The sequence below is a fragment of the Triturus cristatus genome, chromosome 2_1 (assembly GCF_964204655.1).
Source record: "Triturus cristatus chromosome 2_1, aTriCri1.1, whole genome shotgun sequence".
NCBI classification, from domain to species: domain Eukaryota; kingdom Metazoa; phylum Chordata; class Amphibia; order Caudata; family Salamandridae; genus Triturus; species Triturus cristatus.
The window spans coordinates 428,092,301-428,116,409 of record NC_140581.1 but is presented as its reverse complement, the minus strand read 5'-3'; the positions used below and the strand labels follow the sequence as shown (position 1 = coordinate 428,116,409).

At 43.0% G+C, this 24,109-nt stretch overlaps 1 protein-coding gene across 5 annotated transcripts in view; it reads right to left on the bottom strand.

Annotated features, from left to right (window-relative positions):
- MAST4 (microtubule associated serine/threonine kinase family member 4) overlaps nt 1–24,109 on the bottom strand; it is a 1,731,733-nt gene that overhangs the window by 1,146,484 nt on the left and 561,140 nt on the right. For 3 of the 5 annotated variants that reach the window (XM_085631988.1, XM_085631979.1, XM_085632013.1), the window contains exon 3: nt 22,268–22,488. In XM_085631988.1, the coding sequence (XP_085488114.1) occupies nt 22,268–22,488 (221 nt within the window). The remainder of the gene's footprint in view (nt 1–22,267; nt 22,489–24,109) is intronic. The other 2 variants (XM_085631996.1, XM_085632003.1) reach the window with 1 other exon arrangement.

The window sequence follows — 24,109 nt, the reverse complement described above, 5'->3', positions numbered from 1 at the left end:
AAGGTACATTGTCCCTCAAATTCTTGGGCTGATCGGCTGTTGAATTTTAGATGAGTTTTACGTGCAGTCAGGTTGGTGTATAAGGTGTATAAGATTCCTTCATCATACTTGATCAAGAAAATTGCTCAATGGAAAAATGTCACACTTGGGGCATGTGACCTGTTTCCGTGCAAAAACAGGGGGACAAACTAATGTATAGTGAATCCTGAATTTATCCAACCATTTACAAAGTCTTACTTTCAAAATACTCGTTGAAAAATACACTTGTTGAAAAGATGGCTGTATTCGGCTCACTGGATGTAGGGTTTGAACTGATTTCTTGCAAAATCATACCTTGTAGACACGTCTGACAAAGGTCCTAATGGGAAGTAGCTGGACGGCAAGGACTGTATAGCCAAATTCCCTCAATATCTCTCACAGTTACAGTTTGTTTTAACAAATGAGTGGATCTGAGTGCTGGCATGATGGGATTCCTGCTTTCTGAAAGCAAGCTAGGAATCCACTCAAAACAGTACTAGTAAACCCAAACATTCTGCCTTGTCAGAACACATTTTGAGGTTACTTTCTAATTGTGGGCAGCAAGGAAGCTGCAGTGTCCACCGTACCTTTCTAACTAAACTATTATGAGAGCGCCAATTCCCCGTACTGTGCAACTTTCTCTCTGAAAACCTACTGTGCTTTATGATTGGCGGTGTGGTTACGCCTGGTACGTATATGACTCGGCATTGCAATTTTATTTTCCAGTTATTTATAGCGCAAACTTAACCCGAAGGTATCGGAGCGCTCTACATGAGCACCAGTTGCATTACAGAAGGACACATCCATTTTTAGGCACAGGGAGAGTAAGTGATTTCCCCAGAATCACAGGCTGTTTGAGCCTCCTGCAAAAATAGAACCTGGTTCCCCAGCTTCAAAGTATGCTGCTCTAGCCGTTAAGCCACATCCTCGTACCATTTACTCCTAGTCCCTAGCCCAAGCACGAACACCAGTCGTTAACATTTGAGAACATTAGTCGTGGAAAATTGGACACTCAATAGAGCCTTCTTGAACGGTCATCTCAATTCACTGAAAACCAGGCATATCTATCTAAGAGAACGTGGAATAATCAGAACATTTTAAAGATTCATAGACACAAAACATGGAACTCCAGAAAGATGGGACGATGGCAAGCAAGCAGGTTTCCAAATGTAACCCAATTAAAAAGTATGCGGAAAGTCTAAAATGAAAAGTGCAAGCAAATGGAGGTTTTAAACATCAGAGAAGAAGAGCAGTCACAAAAGACGCAATAACTGTAATCAGAGTTGTGTGACCTCAGAAGAATCTGCCGCTTGGTGTGTCTTATGCAGCTCCTGCGGATCGCACGCCCAGCACAGATGTGTGAGCAGCGCTGGGACCCTTATTTCAGCGCCTTGGACTTCGACCTTGTAACATTCTGCGCTCTCAATCCCTTCCTGTCTCAAGAGCAGCTCCTGGGCAGATGTCCAGCTTCATGCGGCGTCAGCAACACGCACTCGTGCAGGGATTCTCAAAGTCATAAAAGAATCTTTCATTTTGCTCTGAGGTATTTCATGGTGGGGCCTGGTTTTACACTATCCTTGCAATAAAACTAGATGCATTTTTTTTATTTTTTTTAAATTGCGGATGAACGTGGCTTATAAATTTCTACTTAGATTTCAAAACTGTCTCTCAGTGCAGGCAAAAGTACACCATGGGCCGCTGAAAGCGTTCTTATTGGCAATTATTTTTTCAAATAAGGTCTGCTTCGCTTTACTGCACAAGTCAGGCTGTGGCCGAGATGTGTTCGTACCGGCAGAGATGTAGAGTGCTATCATCAAAGCATAACTAATATCTGAAAACCCATAAAGCACATAAACAAAGTATTGTCCTCTCAAAATGTAATCCGATTCAGTCTTTCATTCTGCCTTTCAAGGTCAAGGGGTTATTTTTCTTTATCAAAGATGTGTCCCTAGATGAAACCTAAAGAAAGGCTTTCATAAACGAGCCCCTCGGTGTGTAAATATTTCTGCAGAAAATTCTACCTTTAAGCCCCTGTTGCAATTTCCTGATATTTTCGTCACTCGAGACAGACTTTAGGAGATCTCTCTGTCAGGGCTTTGAAATAAACAATACTGTGCCTGAACCGTGGGCCAATCTACCAAAAGGGGGAGGGGGGGGGGGGAGGAAACCACTAGGAGGGTACCCTCATTTAAAGTCCTAAACACACAGCAGATATTGCTTAGGCAGGGTAACCCCTGAAGAAACAGCTGCAGTGCCTTAATTTGTGCAGGTGGTGGGCACCAGCACTCCTGTTTTTGGACCAGCACCTATAATTTATTTTCAGACCTTGCCCTAGAACAAGAGAGAGAGGCATTAAAGGGAGAAAGAAAAAGACAGGAAATCAAAGTAGAAAGCACAGGTGTAAAAGAACCTGCAAGAATGAGACAAAATGTAGGGTAGTGAAAGAAAAGGCATTTGCAGTGGGTGCTTGAACAATATTCAGAGCGGGGGCTACTGCCATCAGTGTTACGTAACTGACTGAAATCGTATGGATTCAGTGGCGTAGCATTGGCCCCTGAAACCCTCTCGGTGTGGGGGGGCAAAGGGGGGGGGGTGGGGGAGGATGAGCTCCAGGGGGCTGCCTCGGCACAGTACGGGGGCCTGAGAGCTCCTAACTGATTCCGAAGGGGCCCCAGTGTACTCTGAAAGGGGGCCCGTCAAGTTTTGTTACGTTGCTGTAGGGATTGTGAAAAATCCAGTTGTTTCACAAAGAACAAGTGCAGCAAATGAGCCACACCCATTCAGCAGGCGCATGGTAAGGATGTGTTATGTTTGCAGTTGTGTATCTTGGAGCACACTGTCACAAATATAGGACTAAAACATGGTGCACAATGTGTTGTTTGCAGGCAGCACATTTCTAGTGAAATAGCCACAATTTGCAGTTTTATTAAGTAAAATATGTAGCACACATAGGGTTGTGTGTGGAAATCAGATTTCATCAAACATTTATCATTTGCACATCACCAATTAAAGTGTCTTCATTTATTTTGATCATATTAAAATCTGTGTTTGCATCTCAAATCCGAATTACAAAAAAGTGCTTTCCTAACTACTGGTATACTTTGAATTTTTTGTACAGTTCATTTACAAGTATTTACATTTTGTGTTTAAACTCCACCCCGCCACCAACACATCCTGCAGTCTTTCCCTTTACACTTCCTGTGCCCAAGCAGGATTGTCAGATAGCTGACTCTAAAAATCCTCTGTTCTTTGAGGCACTGAAAGAAAAGTAAACACCAATCCCCATGTTAAAATAATAAGCAGAAATCTGCAATAGGCTCACACTTGACCTCCCACCTTGAAACACAGAAAATCTGACACCATAACACAACATTTCAAAGCATATTTGTGGCTCATTCACCTTCTCAACCTGAGCATGTCTATTTTGGTGACATAAGAGGGGGATAAGAGGTGCAGTGAAAAGGGCCAGATTCCAAGAGTGTGATTCAGCATTCAGGCCTGCGCAGCTCAGGCATGTTCTTGCAAGTGATGCGGTGAATCTATCATTTGAGACAGCTTAAAGACCATTCTGAAAGATCAGGAGCAGAACATGCAGCAGATTACACGGTGCTAGGATGTGATTAGGTGGATGATGACCGGGGAGACTTCCCTAATCAGATTATTGGTGAAATTGTACTTAAACTACATTGATTAAAAGTTATGGCATCTCCTTTGTAGTGTACAGTCTCTTGAACTGCGTCCGTGTTAGGGGTGTAGTAATCACTGATGTAGCAGGAGCAGTGACTACGCCACTGGTCTCTTTTTCTGCCTTCTTGGGGGCTGCTTGTGCTCACACTCAAAGGCATGTGGCCTGGCAGTTCCTGCTCCACAGAAAAGCTAACAAATGACAGAATGGAGTGTGATGGAGTACTCTCCAGTGCTTCATACTGATTCAAAGATTTCCATAAATGAATACACCTTAGTCAGGAACTAGCCACATCTTAATACTTTTTTCGAAACGAGAGATGGTTCTTCTATAAACACAGAAATCCAGCAGCATGGACCAGGCAGCGCTGTAAGGAAAGGGACAGAGAAGGAGCCACGCCCTGCTCTACGCTACCTGCCAAGGAGGAGACAATCACCAAGGAAAGGGCAAACACAGCAGTCTGGAAGGCGGATACAATGTGAAGATGCAGACCCAGAATGAAACGTGCAGCTTGGTTCTTTCAATTCGTAGTTTAGAAAGCAGAAAGTCACCCGAGTTAAAAGAATAACCATAAATTGTTAAGTAACAATAGTTGCCTACATGATGGACACCGAACAGCAGTTTGCAGATCGTAGGCAAAGTTCAGCTGTGTCTGCACGACACAGATTTTCAGCCTACAAAACTGAACTTTCTAGGTCAAAGCATGAGGCCGTCTGATGTATTTACTACTAAGAGGGCAGAAATTCCATCCTGCATAGGAGTGCATCATAACCGCTTGTAGTATGCACTCGTATTATTTAGTGTTGATGAAATTAGATGGTAGAAGAAATGTGAACTAATTAACGTACCTTTCTGATATTAACAAGATTCAATGTGAGTTGAATAAATGGGTTATAGAATTGTAGTAATTAAGTATAACTGATGTAACGTATTTACATAGGGTTTATTAGTGATGTGGCAAATTGACACATTAAATGCATTTGGAATGTTTATTATGCTAATAAAGTAGTTGGAATAATTGAATTAATGTAGTTTTGTAAAGTTGTCTTTTGAAAATGCTAATGAATGTAGGAAATGGTTAATCGGGAATCATAACTAACGGTGCATTTATTATTTTAGCCTAAGTCGCAGGTCTGATTTCAGAACACATTTATTGAATGTTAATATTTCTGTATTGATGCTCAGATTCCCATGCGAGTTTCATTGAAATGTCACATGTTTTCGTGCTTTATACTGCAAGTGGACAAACGCTTCATTAGAGAAGAGTAAGGTCATTATTTCATTAGATAGTTGAGATATGAAGAAGCTACAGTTGGCATAGTCTGGCCAAGATAAGGTGGAAGGAGGTGCGTTAGCATGGGAGGAAGAGAGGAGACCAAGTACGAATTGTTGCAAAGGAGTGGAAGGAACCAACATCATGGAAAAACCTGTGGTTGAGCCTATTGTGGAAAACCTTTTAGAAAAGCATTATGGGACATCTGTTGAATGAGATTTGGTATATGATGCATTGAAGCGAGGGATAAGCAGCCTATTCCATTTTGCCTTTCAGACAGAAAGCAACGGCATGCTAAATTGCTTTTCTCCCCGTTAGTTACTTTATGCTGCTTGAACCATCTGATGGTGGAGTGACTTCTTAGGAAGGCTCTAACCATTGACACCTTTTCTTAACCTTTTGATCTAAATTCTAAAATATGGATGTCACTTCAGAGTAAGAGTGGGGTTATATAGGACTAAATGTTTTTCTCCAAAGAACTACTGATGCAGGGAAATCTCAATTTTTGCTTTCTGATTACCTATGTAGTAATTATAGAACTTGTCTATTTCTTACTCTATAGAGTGAATTCTTTCCAAAGATTTTGATTCCTTCTGTTTCCTCTGTATTTTTATAACCTTATGTTGAAATTCGTGCATGTCCACCTATTTTTGAATTTGTAATAAATTTTGACTAACCTTCATCAGCTGTTGACATGGTTTATTGTGTAGTTACACTGGTTACTCTGTACATTAAATTTGATTAGTGGAATTTTGTTGTTCCTCTTTACACTTTCGTGCTGCAAAAAAGGACCATTGAGTGTTCATCATCAGGGAATTCCTGAGTGAATGGGCTGAGGCCCTTCCACTACCAAATTATACACTCCCCTATGCTCCAAGCTTGTTGTGCAGAACACATGCATTCCTGAAGCATCTTAAGATATCTCCCTAAAGCAGCCTAGACAAACTGCACCTAAACAAATAATTTGTGGTATGAATTTGTTCCCACAATCTAAGGGGGTTTTCTTCATATCCTCTAGAGTGCTTCCTGCCTAGTCAATTACCATTCCTTCGGTAAGATATTAGACTAACACTGTGATGAAATTTCCGTTTCCCCTTTTCTTATTCTAGAGAAAGTATGGCACTCTCGTTGCCAGGTTCAGCAAACAGCCTCTTTATACTGTTTTGGGTTATACTCCTAATATCTCTTGTGTAATTGAGTGCAAAAGTAAACCACTGGTTTTCATCCTTCATCTTATAAGCAGGTGGGAATAGGGTGACTATTTTGTTCATACCATTCATACTGTTCTAGGTATCACTATTCCACTGGTGTAAGAAATTGGAGTATTAGTTGAGGGGGCTGAGAGCACACCTCAAAGAATAATCACAATCCTTTTAAGAGAGGACCACTAAAGTCACTAAATAAACCTGTGCCTAACTCTCTGGTCGCTTGACAAAAGCAGTCAGGCTTAACTTAGTGACAATGTGTAAAGTATTTATGCAGCGCTTAAACAGTAGTAAAGAAAAACCAAAAGGGCAAAAATCCAAGTAGAACTGGAGATACGAGTTTAAAGTTTGAGATGAAAATAGCACCAAAAAATGTTGAGCACCAACTGAGAGCATTTGGTTGTTCTAGACTGGTTCAAAGTCAGAAGTTAAGGCTCACCATGATGGTTTGTCGGCGGGATACAGTGTCCAGTTTCGTCCCGGGAGAAAGTTTACCTTCTTACTCAAAGTTTTCTGGAAAAAAAGCGGTCATCAATGAGTTGTCAGCAGAGCAAGCTGCAAGTTGGATCCGTGTAATGTCTTGACAGCGAGCTGCTGTGAAAGGTGTCAGTCAATCAGAATCGGCTTGGCATCTGCTCGGTGAAGTTGTTGAAAACCTCTCTTAGGTGCTGCTCTGCGTAGAGTTCGGTGAAGTCGTAGATCAGGTGCTGCTCGGCTTTGAATCTGGTGAAGCAGTCAAGGAAGGTTCTTGGCATCAATGCCCATTGTTGAGTCTGGCAAAGCAGTCAAAGGTTGTCTGTGTCAATGCTTGGCGTCAAAGCTGGTAAAGCTTGTAGTTTAGGCAGGGGGAGAGTGCTTAGGGGTCAGATCCAGTTTGGACTGGCCATCTAGAAAGCAGAACAAGCATTTGCAATGCAATAGGTCTCACATATGCGAGAGTTTAAGCTATTGGCATTGTAAATGACAATGTCTTTTATTTATCTGTTTTGATAATTAACATGAATAAAAGGCATTGTCATTTAGAATACCAATAGCACAAACTCTTGTAAATGCGAGACCTATTTCATTTCAAAGAAGCGTCCGCCATTGTCCCCAGCTGCTTGGAAAGTGAAAGCCCAAATAGCGCACTGAATCTTGCAGGAAAGCAAGTTACAGACTAAATAAGATGTAGCGGGTAACAAAAGAAGCAAAAGGGCCAGTCCTCATGGGAGGTTACAAATGAAGACAAGGCGCTACTAAGGTGGGACTAAAAAGCCTATTAATGAACCAGAAGCCAGCATTTACAAGGAAAATGACACAAGGCAATGAAAAATATGGGCGGAGATTGGGCAGAGCTTCAAGTCCATGCCTGAATACAGCATGAATCGCAGAGCAGCGCATGCGCTGCCCAGGCTCGACCTAAAAATGCTTTTAAATGTAAGTATGTTGTGTGCGTGTTTGCCGTTTATAGTGTCTTTATGTAAGAGTGTGTGTATTTCTGAATGTGTATGTGTAGGCAGTGTGTGTGTGTGAGTATGTGTGAATACGTGTGTATGTGTTAGTGTGTGTATGTGTGAGTGAAAGTGAAGTTCAAAGGACATGTGAAGTTACTTCTGCTACCCCTGGCATTTTGGCGAATTGACGTCCATGATGATGTTTTCCCAATTCAAGCTTTCTAACTGTTGAAATACTTGGAGTATGTTTAATATGGTATACCATTCTATTTTTGTAGACGTCAAAAAGCGCTTTAGATAGATTTATGCTACAGGATTTGCATGCCATCTGCTTGATATTAAATGGTCCAGAATTCTTCCAGGAAAGCATGCAGTCCTGGCACTGCATCCATCTGCATCAGATTTACACTTCCACCAAATGGTACACTTTAGAGTACACATGTGGAGGTTAGCGGTCGCACAGTGCTGCCCTTGCGTTAGGGTGACTGCCAAACCTTATGGGCCAGTCTCACAAACCTTTCTGCACGCCTACATACTGGTTCAATATGCAAACAGCAGCATTTAAGATGCCTCTTCAACTTTGTTACTCGCAAATCGTGCAGCTGCAATTGTAAATATATTTACTCACACATAAAAAGATATCACCACACATGGGCGGGTTATGGGTGTTCCAATGTGTATATACCTACAAAAATGGCTGAACTCCCACAAACTTGCAGGTTTGTGGGCATTCCCAAAACGTTTGCAGATCGTTTCTCGCACATTTTTATTCCAAGATGTTTAACCTCTTCAGTGCCCCGCCCTTTCCCCGCCCTGTGCCGGGCGTTGAATTAGCGGGCGGGGTTCATGACGAGATAGTCTCGTCATGGGCACAGCGCAACCGCGCTCCATGACGAGACTATCTCGTCATGGGCACTGAAGGGGTTAAACTCTATCGGCCCAAAGCCACGCCCATCGAGCAGGCGTTTTACAGCCAGGAGATGTTTGATGACGTTCCTTCTGCTCCGACCAGATCCCTCTTTCTGCTGTACTAACCCTGTAATAAAGGAATGGTAAGAATTCACGTGTCAGATGTGTCTTTTTTAAGTACAGGTGAGAATGTGGTATACTACGATGCCGTACATTACATGTATATTAATAATCGGGGCCAGTGAAATTATGCGATTTTTGCAGCTGCTGCACTTTTTGCGCATTTATGGATTTACAGAATTTGCCACATTATCCATCATCTGCTGCATAATCTGACGATTTTAACAAAAAAAAATGTTTCTAGCTCAAACGGATCAAAAGTTGCCAAAAACCCATAAATATATGTTCCCAAACTGTGTAAGGCCATGCACAAATGTTGAGTGGTCACCTTTTAGTGGTTTAATGTTGTGTTTGTGTGTTGAACTACTACTAATAAGACGGACCCTTTGCCCAGACATATTTAACATATATAAAAATGATAAAGTAATGAAATAGTACTATTACAAAATATGGTGCATTAAGCCACATCATTTACCTTTACTTGTCACACAAATTAGTTCACATAATTTGGTCCCCCCCTGCCGCATGGTTTTAGTGGCCCTAATTGAACATGAGCGTGTAAATGGAGTGTAGGGTTCCGTGCGTGTAATAGCAGTGTGACACCAATCAGGATTAAGTGACGTCACTAGACAGCAACAAAGAATGTTCCCACGCCACTGGAAGTCCAACGGGGCCACTGGAAGTCCCACGGGCCCACTGCGCCACAGTTATGACTGGATTTTACTACTTAACACGCGGCACATGTCGAACAGCTCTCCTGGACCTCCAGATTCCATTATGCCCAATTCAACTATGTACACCAAATGCACCTCACCCCACATTGCCTACATCATATTTTCGTTGGGGCAGTCAAACAATGTTGGCAGTCGCTGGGTTCTATCACATGGTATTGTAATGTCCGGTAGAGGAAACCACTTGGGTGATGGTAATGACAGCCAGAGCTCGCAGGCCACCAAAAGCCGTGCACCCCCAAGCTCTGTTTTGTAGGGCTTATGCCACGTCTCAAAGATGACCTACTACTGTGCAGATTTGTGGACCTGGTGCTCATTTTGTTCAAAAGACACACAGTAAGGTCTTGGAAAGTGAGCACAGTACCCGACGTGAGACTTTCGACAGAAGACCTCTTGAAGTGGGCAAAGGGAGAAGCTGACACACTAACACTACTTAGACTGGAAAAGGGACGTTGACCCAGAGAGCTAATGTGGGATGTACACACTGGGAAACTAGAAACCAAAAACGACCCCACCCCACCCTGCACACATGATCCCATCACACCATCAAAAACACACGTCAGACACACCCTGTGACTGAAACCTGAACACAACCAGTTTGGTGGAAGACGAATAACAGACTAGCACGTATGCACATACAGAACTAAATGAGTGCAAACCCCGCGTCCCCCACAGCAATGAAGAGCCCATAGGCACAAGTAATTAACTGTGGGACTCGGTGCCATACTGGGATGACTGAAAGATAAGATCCACCAGGAGTATCTTAGTTTATCTGCACATCTACAAGGCCTCCTCGTGGTACAAAAATGGTTAGGACAAATGTGCACTCAGATTTGTATATTCATTTACAACTATTTTACAGATTGGAACGGACACCAGAGAGCAGTACATTTGGAATGGATATCCAAGAGCAGTGCATTTAGAATTCAACAGTTAGCCCAGTTAATGGATGACTTTGAGAAGGCAGGTGTGGCAGCTCTATTGTAGCGACCCCCTGTGTGCCCTGAAGCCCGTCAGGCGCCTGGGTGGTAGAGACGGACCCCCGTGACAGGAGTGGCCTGCACACGCACCATCTCCCCACTTCCCCCCAGGACTGGCTTCATTCTTACCTGCTTTGACGGGGTCCAGGGCTCACTTCCCGAGTAACGAACCCGCACCACCCGTCGAACTCCGCACACTGCTCCGGCAACTCCCACTGATGGGAGCAGGAACAGGACTAGTGCTACCGAGGGCTCTCGGCAATTAGGGGCGCCAGAACATGGTTTATCCGAGGCATAGAAAGACAGCTGCACGAGAATTGGATGGACAGAATGTGGTCATGTAGTAATTTATTGCACGAACGTCGCATTCGATGGGTTACAACGTACCAAGCCCAGTTACACATTTTTTTGTCCAAGACACAAAGAAAATCCAACAATTTGCTTGACGGGCGCCACGATCTCTTGGCCCTATGAAAACTATACCTGCAACCCCAGTGCCCGGTAGTAACATCTGCAACCCCTCCTACCCCCCCACCTTGTGATTCCTCCTGTCTTTACTCACTTTGCTACACTCGAGTCTTCACTCACTCCCGAGTTAGGACATAGTAAAAGATCAAGTCCTCATGGGCAGTACTAAATGGAGACAGGGCGGTAACAAGGAGGGACTAACAAGCCTCATGATGATTCAGAAGCCAGCATTTACCAAGCACAATGACACCAGTAAATGAAAAGTATGGGTGGAGAGTGGGCGAGGCTTACACAGCATACTTAATCAATCAATCATAGCATTTGTAAAGCATATTACTTACCCGTGAGGGTCTCAAGGTGCTGGGGGGTGGGGAATGCTGCTACTGCTCGAAAAGAGGAGTCTTCTGAATGGCAGAAGGTCTTGGGTCTGCCGAAGGTGGATGGGGAGGGTGTTCCAGGTCTTGACAGCAAGGTGGGAGAATGATCTGTCGCCGAAGGTCGCTCTTCAGATGCGGGGGACTGTGGCGAGGGCAAGGTCGGCAGAGCGGAGCTGGCGGGTGGAGGTGTAGAAGCTGAGTCGTCTGTTGAGGTACGTTGGTCCGGTGTTGTGGAGTGCCCTGTGTGCGTGGGTGAGGAGCTTGAAGGTTATCCTCTTGTTGACGGGTAGCCAGTGCAGGTCTCTCAGGTGGGGTGTGATGTGGCTGCGGCGAGGGATGTTGAGGATCAGACATGCAGAGGCGTGCTGGATGCGTTGGAGCCGTTTCAGGAGTTTGGCCGAGGCTCCTGCGTAGAGGGCATTTCCGTAGTCCAACCTGCTGTTGACGAGGGCCTGGGTGACTGTTCTTCTTGTTTCGGTGGGAATCCACTTGTAGATCTTGCGGAGCATGCGGAGGGTGTTAAAACAGGAGGAAGAGACAGCGTTGACCTGTTTATTCATGGAGAGGGTGGAGTCGAGGATGACCCCTAGGTTGTGTGCGTGGTCGGTGGGCGTTGGAGCTGTTCCCAGTGCAGTCGGCCACCAGGAGTCGTCCCAGGCTGAAGGGGTGGATCCGAGGATGAGGACCTCCGTCTTGTCCGAGTTCATCTTCAGTCGGCTGTTCCTCATCCATTCCGCGACGGCCTTCATTCCTTTGTGGAGGTTGGTTTTGGCGGTGTGGGTGTCTTTGGTGAGGGAGAGGATCAGCTGGGTGTCATCAGCGTAGGAGATAATGTTGAGGTCGTGTAGTCGCGCGACATGGGCGAGCGGTGCTATGTAGATGTTAAACAGCGTTGGGCTGAGGGATGAGCCCTGGGGTACGCCGCAGATGATCTCAGTGGCTTTGGAGCAGAAGGAGGGGGGGGGGGGGGAGGGAGGAGGACACTGTGTTCTGCCGGAGAGGAAGGAGGTGGTCCAGTCCAGGGCCTTCTCTTGGATCCTGGTATCGTGGAGGTGTGCGTAGTGTGCGGTGGCAGACCATGTCGAAGGCGGCTGACAGGTCCAGGAGGATAAGGGCCGCGGTTTCTCCATTTTCCAGCAGTGTCCTGATGTCATCTATGGTGGCAATGAGGGCAGTTTTGGTGCTGTGGTTGCTGCGGAACCCGGACTAGGACGGGTCCAGGATGCTGTTTGCCTCGAGGTAGTGGGTCAGTTGTTTGTGGACGGTCTTCTCGATGACCTTCGCTGGGAACGGGAGCAGGGAGATGGGCCGGAAGTTCTTGAGGTACGTACCTACTGAATGCCTTCGCAGAGCGAGCAGCACATGTGCGCTGTTGCTGGGCTTGACCTAAAAAGGCTTCTCTAAGTTTTTTGTGTCCCTGAAGCTCAAAGTGGATCTCAGTTAATGGACCTTTGTAGTCACTTCTAGGGTCCTGTGTTCAAGGCAAGCAGGCCCAGTCTTCCTTCAGGTTCTTCAGATAGCAGGCCAGTCTTTCTGAGGAGAGGTCTGTGGGGTCCACCTTTATGCCCAGTACCAGCCTATTAGGTGGAGGGAAAGTCTTTGTCCGCCCCACCCTCAAACCAGTTCTGGTCAGTTCCTCTACCGCCACCAAGTTTGGTGCTTGCCTGACTAGAGACAAAGGGGATTTAGGCCTAGGTGTGAGCTCCATATGCCAGTGACAAGGTAGGCAAAAAGTTCAAAAAGGGGCTGGGCACAACACCCAGGCCATCTTGTCAAGGAAAGAGTCACCTATCCCACACCCTTACCCTTTTATCTGTTGCCTGGTAGCAATACATATCTCGCCACAGGGGAGCAATCAGGGTCAGGTGACAGCTGGACACTAGCAAGAAAGCCTTTTGGTATAAGGCAGGAAAACGACAACTTTCTAAAAGTGTAATTTACAAAACAATAATATAAAATCTGACTTGACCATTAAGTTGGATTGTAAAGTATTATTACCATATGGTACTCCCAAACTGGATTTAACACTTATTAAATGTAATAGTGTAAACCAGTTTTACCCTATGCAAGAGTCAGTCTCACCACAGTGATTTTTTTACTGACAGGACATATAAAACATCAAGCATACATGTCCTTCTTTTAAAATACCATACACCCTGCACAATTGGCATTTAGGGCCTACCTTATGTGTGACGTGTATTAAAAAGGAAGGTTTAGGCCTGGCAAAAGAATTATTTATCTGTGTGCTGCAGACAACTAGTAACATTTATTTTACAGGCTCTGGGTACAGATAGTACCATATACTAGGGGCTAACAAGTAAATGACGTGCCAATTAGGTGTATACAAATTTTAACATGTTTGAAAGGGGGGGCACAAACACTTTACCACTGGGTAGCAGGAATAAAGGGCACAGGAAACTATTGCCAACATAAAACAAATTCAGCAACAGAAGGTAAAAATCTGGGGTGACGTCGCAGAAAGGGCACATATTCAACAGCTAGGAGAAAGCAAAAGAGGGCAGTGTTTTGAGAAGCTGAATTGCCTGCTAACTGCACATAGTCCAAGGTTTCCCTTAAGGCGTGTTGTCTCACTTTTGGTAGCTTGGCAAGAATGACAAGGTAATTCCTAGTAAAAATCAGTGCAGTGTTACGCACATTAGCGTCCTATAAATAAGTATAATAAAAAATATCGGAAAAAAACAATACAGTTAAGACATAGAAAACTTAAATGCCCAAGCCATGTTTAAAAGATAAACAAATTACTTTAAAATGGTACGAGAAAAAAAAAAAATCAACAGATCAAAGGGGATCTCAAAAACAACATTGATAAAAAGAAGTGAGACCATCTGGCGTGGATAAAAATAAGGCGTGGATAAAAATAAAGCGTGAGAAAATACTTTTTGTATCTGTAACGTTCATTCTGAGGGCAGCAGTGCAGTGAGATTGTTCACTGAAAGGAAATTATCCAGCCACAGGATCAGAAGGGCTGGCAGAATGCAGTTACCTTGCTCTAATGTGCGCTAAAGACAAGAAACCTTAAAGCGCTCGTCATACATACTTAAGAGTGAGATCCACTGATCTGTCTTCTTGGCTTAGTAGTTGCCTCTGTTCTTTCTTTCTGTTCTTTCCAGAGAATCATAGGTGAGTGGGGCGTTGTTCTAAGACAGGCAAACACCTAACTCACAGTCGAAAGCCTTCACCATTGATTTAAAAGGGCTTTCGGGGTTTGCATGAGTCAGCAGCTTCCTCTGGTCTGAGCTTCTCAGCACATACCTCATTGGGGCAGGCTCCTTCCAGCAGTCCCTTTCCCTGACACAGATGGATCCAATTAGCCCTGCAGAAAAGGCCAGGAAACTGGCTGCCTTAGTTATGAAGCAAATTGCTGGATATCAAGGCTCAAGTCAGTGGGCTGACACATCTTTTCAATACCCTGGGCAAGCAGGAGAAGTTCTTCTTTTAACAGGTATGGAGTTGTTTTCTTTTATTAGTAGAGTTCTCTGCTCAGCCACCAGCACTATGGTGCTAAGGGTCAAATACAAATGAGAGGAAACTGAGGCAGGAGAATTTAGATTTGAGCCTTGTGGAAGTAGCTCTCTGCTATCACAACACACGTTTTAATCTGGGAACACAAAGATGATGTAGCATGTGAAATTTAAGCAGGTGAGCACAGCTCCAGTGGCCTCTCTTTGTGACTTGGGGCTGCGTCTAAGCAGACCGACGCCGCTCTTATCAGCTAGGTGAGGCTCCCACCATGGGGAGTGTCCCTAGGCCGGTTATAATAAAAAAAATATTTCCATCTCCAGACTTGGGAGCGTCCTCTCTTATGTAACTGGGTCTACATTAGGATGTGGAGATAACTCTCGCCCTACCCCGACTCTCAACTCCGCCCTCTCTTTATTCAGGTTGTGTTTAAATGTGAAAAAGCCTTTCCACTGTCCATACAAAAAGTTTTGGAGTTCTTTGCGGCCAATATGTCTAATTCCCTGTCCTATATTTTAGGCCATAATGATTTTACGCAATCAGACCTTTTGGATCCCTTGCGTGTTTCTGACGAGGATGATTGGTTTTCCTTCCTTCTTCGTGTACTGACACCCATGGTTGGGGCCACTCACCTTAATGGTAACTAAGCTGGCTTTTTCTTTGACATAGGCTTCAGCCAGACAGCTTTCATCCTGAAAAGACCTATGGATGCTTTGCCTATTGACCTAAATTGTTGACTATTTTCCCCCAACTAAGACTTTGCTTTAAAAAAACTGTACATCGACTTGCTGGGGTTATAGTTTACTTTCCACGTGCACTTTTTCCCTTAATTGCTTCTTCATTGTGCACTGTGCCATCTGCACTTGTATTCACCATACAAATCAGGTGATTCATCAAAACATGACCCATGGGGAGCCTCAGTTGGAAGTGTGGCCACTTCAACCAGAAGTCAATGTGGCGGAACAAAGAAACTGCACTATAGAAGGGAAAACATAGGGGGTACAGTGAAGGGAAAAAGCTCTCATTCTCTTGTAAAGACCCTTAGGATGCACAACGGGTACATCAGTATCATATACATACATAAATACATGTAGATATACACACACAGTTTCACTCCTAGAAACCAACTACACCGCAAATGACACGTGCACTCTCTTGGTTTTTATTCTGTACGCAGCTTCGCTGCTTTTCAGCTAACTTTGTAGTACTGAAACACAGCATACACACATAGTAACTGAGAACAGAAGTGGTGAAAAGACTGGATTAATCAGGGTTGGAACAAACAGTTTAACCGGACAAACAGAAGCCAGATCATCATCACTCTAACAAGACAAATTACTTAATACCTTGACTACAAAACATATAAAATATTCTTCAAAATACAAGTCCCAAATCATTCGTCACCATACCAGACACCAAATCGACTTGCGATACACATGTACCAAACTGACCAAAGTAAGACAGATTCGGAAACCAAGGCAGACTCCTGCAGAGTTGTACTGGCAAGGAATGGATGTAAAAAATAAATTACAAAAAAAAAAATGGGTTTCAGGAAAATAACACATTAGGAGAAGTGAATATATCAAGTTGAAATCAGCCATCCCCTTAATTAGAGAAAACCGAAATTCAAAACAAAAGTAATTGTCACAAAAAATGTGTTCATTGCCAATATGTCTTTTCTTACCTAAGGAACCATGGAAAGCGTTAAGAAATAAAACCATGGCCCATCTTAGAGGGAAAGACTGTTTTGATCAGGAGTTGACACAGGGGTTTGGGAGTAACTTCCACATTGTATTCTATTTACTATCAATTTGTTAATAATATTGTATGAAGTTGTATTTTCTCTGTCATTTCTTCTCTTTCTATCCTCTTCCGTTGCTAAATGGACTTTTTATTGCTTTTATATTGATGACAGCTTTCCTATTTTGATATGTTTTCTCTTAAAGTGCTTGTTTTCATTCATATATTATGTATATAAGATTTTATTCCATCATATTGTACTACATACTATTATCTATCTATATATTTATCTATATGTATATCAATCTATATCTATGTATACACACATACTTTTTTGATATTGCATCATCTGTGTTGAATTATATTTTCTTCATAACAATAAAAGTAGTCGTGGTAGTTGAAGAGAAATGGATACCACTGACAGGCTGTGTCATTATTGGGGGGTTGTATGTATGATAGGGCTTGCTATTCAATTAAACGATTCTAAGACACAATGTCAGACTTTAAAACCTAATTTCAAACTAAAACGAGTAGTTGTGGAAGTTGAAGAGAAATATATGCATACTTAATGGAGACCACTGACAGGCTGTGTGATTGTAGGGGGGCGCATGTATGATGGGGCCTACTATTCAATTAAACGTTTCTAAGGCAAAATATCAGACCTTACAACCTAATTCCACACGTAAAGATATTTCTGGTCCATGCAGGACATGAAGTAAGGGTGGTGGGGATAGAGCCTAGCACATCAAATGCAAAGGCCAGCATCACTTGCAGTAGACCTGTTTCTCCAACCACAAGACCAGTAGGACAACACCCCTAGTTTGCAGGAGGCAAAAGACAATACAAAGGGATATACAAATAATACAGGAGGAATCTCTGCCCATCACAAGCTGTCCAACATTATTAAAAATGAATTAGAAGTTGGAATTCAAACACACACACCATACATTTTTTTCACTGATTACATGTTCTAAAGCATTCCTTCTCTTGTGTATAATTTTTTCCATTGACTTAATTTAAGCATTTTTGCGACCAATACTGGGTACGTCTTAAACTCCTTTGCACCGGCAGGTAAGATTTATTCAGACTAGCATCACTAATCATATGTTCACAGCTTACAGGCCAGAAACTGGCCGTTTCTCCACTTCGCTGTTGTCCAACCCCACTTCCACAATCTCATTCTCCACTAAAATTCAGATTTTACAATTGTGTTTTTGAATAGGAGTGGAATTTGTGCTTTGGTTTACCATACCTTACATCATGGTCCTTAATGTAAAACCCTCTTATTTCTACCCTTAGTCAATGATGAATGGGTGGCCAATATGTTAGCATTCACATATAATCAGGGGAAGTCACTGTGCCCTCTCAGCAGGTCTACTGTGTAGTTCACCACACTAAAAGTGATATAAGAAAGACTTTTGAGCAGATCCAGCAAAAAAGTAACCAGCAGAATATTTAATTATAGGCTTCCTCGCTACCAAATTTGTCTCTTCAAGAATAGTGTTGCTCTATGGAGAGGGGCCTTCACTATGTTTTGTTTAGAGGTATGATTAATGCAGTATGGTAAAGCATGTAATGACTGATTTCTACCATTAAAAAATAATGATAATAAAACAAGAATAGTGTTGCTCTATTTCTTTGTGCCACAAAATACCCAATGCCGATTGTTCAAGTATCTCAATAACTCAGACAAGGGCTTGATCAGACTGTTTTGCTTGTTCTGATTGTGTTAACTTTTTCAGTGCATTGTGTCTCTGAGAAGAAAAAAGCCCTCCAGTCCTCCTAAAGTGTTTAATTATGTTCCTATATTCTAGATGATTTATGACAAAATTAGAAGGTAGACGTCTGACTAAAGTAAATGCATTTAAGGTAAAATATAAGAGGACTGATCATTGCGGAAATTCAAGAATCAATAGTTACCTTTCGGAGCAGTCTACATAAAGCCTAGTCTCCCCAATCTTTTGACAGGTCCTCTACAATTCATCCCACACCATGACGACTGCCCTTGATAATTTCCCCCTGACAGTAAATACATATATTTTTTTCCACATGCCCAGTAACAGACATTACTAGCTTCCATTGTTTCCAGACTTTCTATGCATGTTAACAATGAATGTCAATTTCCTTATACCATGTGACAGTTGATATCAGTGTCTCACACCCAGTGGCAGATATTTTTTATTTTTCTTGCCCAGTAGAAATTGTTACCAGTACTTTCGAGGGGTTCTGGTGGTCCATGTGTATAGGACGGTACCAAAATCTTCTCTGAACTCACGCAAATAACAAAATCATTCCTTCACTCAAGTCCAAAAGGGCTCCAGTCCACTGCATTATATATTTTTTTGAAACTCTGAAACATTAATTTCCTGTAAATATGAAAGCATTACACTTGCCCCCATTTGTGGCTCTGTGGCCCCTATCACTTTCTCCTATGAGTACTGATGCTACAAAACATTGGTTCCACAACTCTATTCTTTCCTGGTCAAGTTTCACACATTTCCACATAATCCTTTTAATTACTATTGAAAATACCCTTTTTTCGCAAAATTCCCATCCCTTCTCTCTGGTAAAAACGGCGGGCCTTTTGGCTGCACACTGAGAAGCTACTAACTGGCTTCTCAGTGCATGTGTTCCTTTATGGTGTATTAACTGATTATATTCAGTTTCTCATCCACATAACCTTCCTGTTCTTTGCAGTAGAGGCTGCAGATGGGCCTCTTCCCTTAGCACAGCCTCACATGGTTCTGCAACCGCAGGAGGAAGGTAGTAGAGGGATGACCGCCACCTTCCTTGAGGCCAGAGAGGATAAAGGACAGGAATTCCCTGGAGTGAAACTTCAAAGGAATTAGCAAGGCTGGGCTACAAAGGGGGTGGGGGGGTGGGGGAATCTATTTTCAGCCTGACCACTATTGAATCCGAAGATCAGGAAGTTTAGGTGAGACCGGCCTGGGTACACAATAGGAGGGAAGCAACATAGATGGGCTAAACAAAGGCAGCCCCGTTTTTGACCATTACTAGTGTAACCTTTTGAAAGCTGTAACCAGACCATTCACCTTAGAGGCTTTCCAACATAAGTCAGAGACAGTCACATATTGTAGGTGTGAGTAATTACAATGAGGGCGCCCCCCTCCTGCGGGGTGCTCTATCTGATGGAGTTTGAAAGAGAAGCATTGAATTGGATTGAATAATATTGCTGGTAAATCTGAGAAGAACAGGATTACCAGACCCATGAACTTGTGTGGTGCAGAACTTGGAAGTGAGCCAGGTCTGCTGAACTGTGGGTGAGAGTGTCACCCACACCGATCAAGATTGGTAAGTTATGTTCGACAAGGGGTTTAAGTGTTAGCTAATCCCCTGGTTGGCTCAACCGGACTAACCAAGAGCACCTTACAACTCTTATTGTGACTCACACACATTGGCGCATTGTAACTAGTCGGACATTGGACTTAATAATGATTCATATTTGGAACTGGAGAGTGAGTGGCAAGGCCAACTTACAATCTCTGTAACTGGCATCTACAAAGAGGACTTTTTAAAGGAAGGAAAGGACTTTGGATTCAACACCAAGAAATGTACTTGTAGTTGAAAGAGAGCGAGCTAGAGTCTACTGCCCAGACAGACTCAAAGACCAAGGAGACCGTCTGCCATGAAGATGGAAGCCAGAGACCGGCCACACACACAATCTGAAGTTTGGAAGTTGTGAACTGTGCCTGTGTGCACAAGGCGACTGATTCTCATCCAGGCCCTTCTGCATCTGAGAAGGCTAGAAGCTGCCTGGAGCTGGGAGTCATGTTGAGTGACTGGAGGGAGAAGCAGCCTCCAGTGTCCACTTGTGGGACCCGCAGAAACTTTCAATGACTGTCCATGCAGAACGGTCAAGCCGTGGCGAATGGAACTGTCATTTTAAGAAGCTAAAACTTTGCAGTGAGTTGTTTGGTTCTTGCCATTTTGGATTTATTTTATCATAAAATGCTTCTTGATTTAACTAAATAGGTGTGGTAGCTTTTCTGAGTGGTTTCGTCATGCAAGCATTGTATTCTCTGAAGTTGCCTTCCGTACTAGGGAGTAGTCGAGGCTCTCTTAGAGAAAAAGTGTTTACACAGTGGTGGTGGGAGAAATTGCTTCACTGGGCAACCCCGCTGCCTACAGCCACAGTCCCCCCTTTCACTGCTTCTTCATTGGCTGACACACCCAAAAGTGTTTGTGTTATTAGTTCACAGAGTTGTTGCAGCTGACGCTAATGTCTTTGCACTAATGAAACCTTTCCTGCTTTCCTCTGCCGAGCCACATACACTCTTGCTATAAACCTGCAAATGTCACTCCAGTTTGTTTCAAATGCCACTTTTTACTCTCATGGCTTACCTCAGCAATGGTTCTTTAAATATTGACTCAACGTCAACTAGCCCTCTTCAAATAATCCCACCAATAAGACACTTTCTCTTCTTTGGTTGCCCGAATGCGTCTTTGCTACTTTAGACAAAACCTAAAACCCCACCTCTTCTGCCTTTTCTTTACCTAATGTCACTCCTTCCAAACACAATTTAGTTTACAGCTTCCTGCTGAATGACTCGTAAGATCGGTAATGCAATAGTAATTCATTTGTGTTATAGCCTCTTAAGTTCCCTTGAATGTAATCCATCCTAGCTGTCTCCTAGCTGCTCAGCCAGAGTGTGAGATGGTGACGACATGTTGGTGTGACTGTGATGAATGGAATGCCTGGGTGCCCGTGTGGATGAATGGAGACAGTTGGAGATGGGCTGAGCAGCAGGGAGGCTGCTCCTGGTGGGGCTGGTGTAAGAGGTGGAATAATGGCTGACAGCTGGAACATGGACTGTTGTACTTATTTACTTGGAACCAATAAAGAAGTCTACAAACTCTACCTGGCTACCTGTGTCAAACTGTGTTTAAAGACTCAACAATTTGCTGACAGGTTTCTTGTATCTGATGTAAGATCAACTATGTTCTAAATAAAGTCCTAATATGTGCTGTGGGGTAAGAGCGCTGTATAAAACTTCTAAATGAATAAAATAAACGAGTCTTGATTAATACTGCTCTTAGTTTAAAACCTAGTTCACGGGGCGCCAGACACCAAGTGCATGATTAACATTTATTTTGCCGGTAGGTGTGATTTAATTCTTAATTTGTATAAGTCAAACTTTCTCATGTAGAATGTCTTGTAAAATATACCTCAGAGCCCCCCCCCCCCCCAATGAGAGGTCATTGGGTCCAATTGGGTCCAATGTACCCTTCAATGCCTGGGTTCAGACACTACCTCTTCTAGTAGTGCTGCTACCCGTAGACAATCATTTCATTGTTGCTCTTTGAATAAATCCAAGTTTATTTGTAGAACAACAAATCACACGTTAATGCTCTCAGCTAATGACGTTAATTGCTCCTAATTGCGCTGTACAAATCAACCCAACTTAAAAACGAGGGTAAACGAGTGGAAAATGGTCTCTAAGTCAATTTCAGCGAATAATAGAGGGCGAGGATAACAACATATTAATCACGGAAGAATTAGTGCATCTGCTTTTCATCTCTGAAGGGCTGTAGAAACAGGTGTTTGGCTAGACTGTGTCCCCCTGACACGAAAACCATGGAGAAGGTGGGCTTTCTGGTGTCTGTACTTCTACCCGTTGTGTGCAGTGACAACCTGAGCCATCCTAAAAGCCTTTATACATGTTTACGTATTTCCATTGTTTCAAACTCTCTGTGGTGATTTTACAATTGTTCCACAATTCTGTAAACCCCAAACATGCCTGAGTTTACACGCCCCACAAATGCAACTGAAACTAGAGTCAAACAGGTGACTGTATTCTTGTTACTTTGGATAATTTGTTAATCTTACTTTATTGATGTCACTTTGGCCACCTTTCCCAATCATGTGCAGCGTCCTAGCGTCGTGAGACCACCGTAGCAAGGAAGCTTCCCCCTTCTTTGTGCTACTCACCAGACTCGCCGTGAGCGATGGCGCCGACTGCCCCAGGGTCTGGCTGCGCATGCGTAACAGGTTGGAGGTCTCGGATGAGACTAGCCATGGCTGCTGACCACTTGGAAGAAGGTACCTCCCTGTCAAAGACAACATTTCTTAATTTTATTAGTGGCACGGTGATATTACCATGCATTCAGATCAGTCTGGGTATAATTTCATTTTACATTGACAGCGCAAGTAAAATGAATACCCGCTGCGGAAATATTTCCATTTACACTTTATTGCATAGTCACTGATTTGATAGCTGGGGCTGAAATCATGTAATGTTATTCCTTCATTATGGAGGCTCCAGATGTCATCATTAGACAGCTATCTTAGGGCTCACACCTCCATTGGGCACACAGAGCTAACTCATGAAATCATGACACGAGAAACACCTTCCAAGGAATAAATACAGCACGCCCACTGGTGGCAATGCTTGTTAGACCAAGATCTACAGAAAGACGACAGTCTCCGCATCTTCCTGGACAGTCTCCGCATCTTCCTGCCCTCTGAGCATTTACAGTATCTCATTATGATTTCATTTCAAGACCGGAGGCTACCATTATGCATCATAGCTTTTAATGCCACTCCTGTGCAGCACCTTTAAAGAACATTACAACAATAAGAAAAAACACTAGAATCAGAACTCACTAGTCCATTAATGTTGATGAAACCGAACATTCTTCATCTATTAATTGCTGCGCCAGGAGAGATAAGTACCTTTGTAACATATTAAACATATTGTTGTATGGGAGACTAAATGTTTTGAAATGATGAAGAATGAATGTATTTGTGCCAAATCTTCTAATTTATGGAAGAAGAGGCAGAGTTTAGTTGTTGTGAGTGTAGAGATTCTTTAATGCTGTATTTAAAATAAAAAAAAAGAAGAAGAAAACGAGGGGAAAAAAGGGTAGAAAGAGTTTTTGGAGTTCGTTCGTGAATATGAATTAATGAGATTTTGTGAAAAGTTTACCGTTTATGAAGGATAGACAAATTCGAGCGGTTTTTCAGTTAAATGGTTGAGTGATCGTGGCTTAAGCGCGAGACGCGCAACTTCTATAGCGTGTGGGTTTGCTAGGAAACAGATTGAAGGCCGGATGAGTCTCTGATGAGGCAGTAGGAGTTGCGCGTGTATGCACGAGACTCGTTAGATGTGTGGTGACAAGTTGCCAAGGCAACGGATAGTGCATGCGCTCGAGCGAGGTGTTTAAAAAATTAAAGATTGCATTTGGTTGTGCGCGGGTGAGGAAGGAGACTTTTTAATCACCTGTGCAAGAAATAAAGGCAACAGGAGTGGCATTAAAAGATATAATGCATAATGTTAGCCTGCGCGTCTTTAATGAAATCTTGATTCTCATTACACTCTGTTTGGAGAATCACCATTTTTAGTGCTGCTTGGGATTAGAATAGTCGTTTTGGGGTTCAGCAGGTAAACTCTTTCTAATGCTAGAGTATACCATGTATTTGTGAAGTGGACATGCATCATTTAAGGCTGTCTTAAGCCTATATATTTATTATATATAAAATTGTGCACAACTTCATGTTGCTAATTTGAGAAAGCTGCTGCCCGGGATGATTAATTATTAGAAATAACTCAAGGGCATAGGGGTTGAAAGATTATGATCAACAATAGAATAGGTCCAGCATATGTAATATTTTAAGGTCCTTTCTAAATGATAAACAGATCCACTACCTTGTTCAGTTCTAATGTCAATA